Source organism: Schistosoma haematobium, chromosome 3 (assembly GCF_000699445.3).
Source record: "Schistosoma haematobium chromosome 3, whole genome shotgun sequence".
Lineage (NCBI taxonomy): Eukaryota > Metazoa > Platyhelminthes > Trematoda > Strigeidida > Schistosomatidae > Schistosoma > Schistosoma haematobium.
Window position 1 is genome coordinate 7307379 of NC_067198.1, and position 4930 is coordinate 7312308.

General features: G+C 35.8%; 1 protein-coding gene across 1 annotated transcript; it reads left to right on the plus strand.

Annotated features, from left to right (window-relative positions):
- The first annotated feature begins 1185 nt into the window (after nt 1-1185).
- Nucleotides 1186-4314, plus strand: VPS45 (vacuolar protein sorting-associated protein 45). The gene is made up of 2 exons (XM_012943637.3): nt 1186-1388; nt 2126-4314. Exon 2 carries the CDS (start codon nt 2174-2176, stop codon nt 4007-4009), a length of 1836 nt encoding a protein of 611 aa, XP_012799091.1. The 5' UTR covers nt 1186-1388; nt 2126-2173; the 3' UTR covers nt 4010-4314.
- Nucleotides 4315-4930: the final 616 nt, after the last annotated feature.

Here is a 4930-nt window from a genome sequence, read left to right on the forward strand (position 1 = left end):
ATATATACGGATCTGTCATGCCGTGCAGGCGAAAGTCGGCTTCTGCGTAACAGAACCAAGCTTCTATATTACCCAGTCAAAATAGCATTAGTTGAAATAAGGTAGACGAAAGAGGTTTAGCCATACGCAGCTTAGGAGTCTTTTCCGTCACGGCGGGCGGAAAAAATATTCAAAAAATAAAAAAAACACATCACAATATGTAAGAATAAAAGTTAAAAATGATGTGTAATATTCTAACAAGGAGCAGACCCACAGTTTACTGCTTGATGCATCACATAATGTCGGTCTCACCACCGAAGATGTCACGGGTATTTGGTACATAACAACACCTTTGCACGTAACACCTTCATAACCAAAGTACGCCAACCCAGTAAAATCAGAAATGAAGAAGTTCGAAAATATATTTGAATGCTATCGGTATGTCGGGAAGCGTTTGGTCTGTAGCGCGGTGTCGAGTTGGGATTAACTATGAACACCGCTACCAAGAAACACGTGCCAAATAAATCAGAAGGCGTAGGTTGAACGTAACCAAAGAAACCCATAAAATCCCCGAGAAGCCAAATACCAGAAGGCAAGTAATGGACCAAGTCGAGTTATATTTGCTGGCGATCTCGTGGCATCGAAAGGATACCGAGATCGTGCCAGGATACAAGCTTGGTTACAGAACGTAACCGAATTCGCGCGAAGTCACAATCAAAAGTGCAAGTATAAGAATGGAAGCACAAAATAGCTGTCATTAGCACAGTCAAACAAAAGCACATTAAAACAAACACTGGTACAGTTGGTTATAATAATAATTGTTTTTATTAAACCAGTCGTGTTCTCGTGATAAATGTGAGTCACTACAGGTCTAAGCTCGCTATTAGTTACAATGGATGCGCAGCACGGCGTATCCACTCGTGACCTGATGTGGGTACATCATCAAGCGCCTTCGGCTAAGTAATTCCCGTAAAACCGGTGAAGCCAACATCAATGTCAAAGACATACAGAGCTATCTGGTTTTGGTATGTATTTACCGCTGGGCATTCAAAATCACAAATAACTACAGAAATGAAGAAAACTGGTGGAATGGAGTGGCCAGAAATCCATCTGCTTGACGTTTTTAAAGATTTGAAAAGATACTGAAACAACATGAGGCGAAAGCAAAGAAATCGGTCGGTTTATACGAGCCAGTCACAAGGATATTGGACAGTGGAAAGACCGCGTTCCTCAGATGTGGCGTTGATTATCTCTGTATGGTTCGTCCACAACAATTTCAGTGTAATCTACAATATTTCTAGTGTTCATTCAAGGTTCGCTTGCAAAATCCAATTTTTAATAAGCCAAATTACAAAGTAGAATGGAACGGCATGACGCACATATAGTGGAACTTTAATTCTACTAAACAGGTAAACATTGTGACTTGAAAAATGCCGTTGTGTGCAAAATAGTAAATTTGACATTATAGAAAAAATCTTGTATGATTTCTGAATGCTATGTAAATTTTCTTCGACTGTTGTTGACAGGCGAATATTTTTTTTTTGGGGGGGGGTATTTGTTCCCAGGCTGTCTAATTATGTTTCTTCTTCACTGTTCTTGACACTGTACCATATCCCTTTAATCTAGCAAGTTGATACTTTACGGACGCTACAGTTTTAGGAAGCATTACTTTCAAAGTCACTGTCCGGCTTTATAAATATCTGTATAATCTTGCTTTCTAGGTGTACCAGTTGCTATTTCTCAGAAATTTCATAATTTGATTACAACAGCTTTATACTAGCATATTGTGCAAGTATTTCGTTACATTCCATTTATCAGGTATATCCGTCCTATTCTTTCGTTACTATGGGTCAGTTCGTTACAATTCCATGATATGTCTTATTTGCAACCACCCTAATAGTTGGTACATTCCCTTTGTCTTGAGTCTAACTAGTCGAAAGACTCGGTGGATGGAGATGAATGTCATAATCACTGACAATAAACAGTGTTACATAGTGTGTTGCAGTATTGCGTGCTCTATGCTAGTAATTCCTTAGCGACTAACTCATTAATCTGCAAAAGTTATTTGTATCAATACATAATTTATTTGATTTCTTGTATTTTAAGTAACAGTCGAATTAAATTTAACTCTCCTCCCTTTTTTCAGGTTTTATATCTTATCATAATTAGAAAAGTGATATTTGTGTTGAGGAAAATGGATATTTGTCGGGCTGTGAAAAATTATCTTAACAGAATGATTTCAGTAGCTGATGGTGGTATAAAAGTATTAATGGTTGATCAAGAAACATTGAAAATAGTCAGTGTAGTTTGTTCAATGTCTGAAATTATGAAATATGATGTCTATTTAATTGAACGTATTGATGCACCGCGTGAATCTTTGGAACACTTACGTTGTATTTGTTTCTTAAGACCAACAAAAGAAAATATTAATTTTTTATTTAAAGAATTAAGGAGACCAAATTACTTATCCTACCATTTATTTTTCAGTCATTCTATAACTAAACAGTTACTGAAACAATTAGCAGAAGCTGATGAAAATGAATTAGTGGTAGAAGTCCAGGAGTACTTTGCTGATTTCATCCCATTATCACCATTTTTATTTGAACTGGACATACCAATTAGTCTAAATGAAAGTAGAAATTTGAGAGACGGTGTGTTGAATCGATCAACCGATGGTCTAACATCCGTATTATTAGCCTTAAAGAAATGTCCAATTATACGCTACCAGAATGCTTCAGAGGTTGCACGTCAACTAGCTGAGTCGATACGGTCATTTATATCACGAGAAACTGTAATATTTGACTTTAAGCAATCAGAACCTGTTCCTGTCCTGCTTATATTGGATAGAAGACAAGACACAGTTACACCGTTACTATCACAATGGACATATGAAGCTATGGTTCATGAGTTGATTGGTATTACACAGAATCGTGTTAGTTTATCTAGAGCGCCAAATGTCAAGTCGGAATTAAAAGAGATTATTTTAAGTCGTGAATTTGATGAATTCTATCGAACTAATCAATTTTCCAATTTTGGTGATATTGGTCAATCAATTAAACAACTTATAGAAAACTTTCAAAAAGCTTCTAAATCTGTGGATACCAAAAATTTAGAATCAATTGGTGATTTAAAACGATTTTTAGAGAATTTTCCTGCTTTTCGTAAAACATCCGGTACTGTCGATACACATGTTACATTAATGTCAGAATTGTCTAGGATTGTTAAAGAACATGCTTTGCTAGAAATAAGTGAAGTAGAACAAGAACTGGTATGTCGTGACAATCATTCTTCAATCTTATCACGTATTAAAAGTTTAATAAGCGACCCAAGGATTCTTCTCTCAGATGCCTTAAGATTAGTTCTTCTTTATGCTTTACGTTATAGCAAGCAAAAACAAGAATTAGCTGGATTAATTCAATCACTTGTTACACGTGGCGCGACAGATGGTGATATTCGAACTATTGACAACTTATTAGAATATTCTTGGCCGGTCTCAGTTTCCGATGGTTTCGACTTATTTCATGTCATGAAGACTGGAAGTGTCAACACAACAACAACACCACTTGTTGATGGTCAAACAGCCACAAAAGCAATGGCTTCATTAAAAAAACGTTTAGTTCAAGAACTAAAAGGTGTCAATAATGTTTATACACAACATGAACCATTGTTAGTTGAAATTTTGAATAAATTAATTAAAGGTCAGTTGCCTGATGCTTCATTTCCAAGTTTAGCTACTGGTACTTCTTGGAAAACTATACCTAGTGGTCAACGTCCAAAAGAAATTATTGTATTTTTCATTGGTGGTGTTACTTATCAAGAAGTTTGTAGTTTGCATAAAATAAATTGTTCCACACTGGGTGTCGATATTGTTTTAGGTGGTACATGTGTTCATAACTCAAGGACGTTTTTGCAAGAAGTTTGTTCAGTGACAAAAAGTGTCGGCATTGCAAAATCATCAAATTCTGTGGAACCAACCCGTCGTTTATATGGAAATTCAAGAAGTAACATCCTTTACGGATTATTACAATAAATATTAGTAGTACTAATTATTATTGTTGTTCGGATTAAATGCACATCTTATCTGTTGTCCAATTGTCTGTGATAATCGTTTCATTTTTTGTTGTCTTGTGTACCTTAATTTTTTCAATATACGTATTGCGTCAGCAAACAATGGTTGTTTCTTACTAATTTTGTGGCAATATAAACATTAAATTTTGTTGAATATACGACAAATACTTTCACGATGGTCTTATACGCTCATTTTCTGATAAAAATAATGTATTTCGAAAATCCAAAGTTTCGGAAATGGAATAATTTACATTTGATGTGTTCCGCGTCTAATAGGATAAAGATTGAGCACACCTATACCGTGATTACCACGAGTGTACTGTGACAGCGTTTTACGAGTCAGTCAGTTAGTCATAGGCAGCGTAGTACCTGGCGTAAATGTGTATTTGCTCAAGTTGGTACACTGTCAGCACAGCGGAATGAAATTACTTCATATATGTTTTAAAGTAGTACTGTGAATGTTTTCATTGGCATAGTGTTCATTAACTAATCATTGTGTGTTTAAAATCACTAAATAGTTGAACATATTTAGTTTAATCGGGATGCGATTTCGGGAAACGTGTTTTTGGAAAGTCAATAAGCCTTCATTGGAACAGTCATCTCTGCTATTACTTTGGGCTATGTGAATTACAGTGGTTCATGTTTCCAAGTATAAGGAGTAGAACCACACACAACAGAGGCATCACGAACATAGCAATTGAGATATGACATCTGGAAATATCTCTGAATTTTTTCGTAGTGTTAGACTAGTGTTTACTCAGTGATGACAAAATCGGGAGTATTTATACCATTCTTTTTAAGGCGCACCCGATGAATGTTTCTGGATCCAAATGTCGGTATCAAGAATAAGACTCACGCTTCGTTCCCATCCTTTAAAAATCGT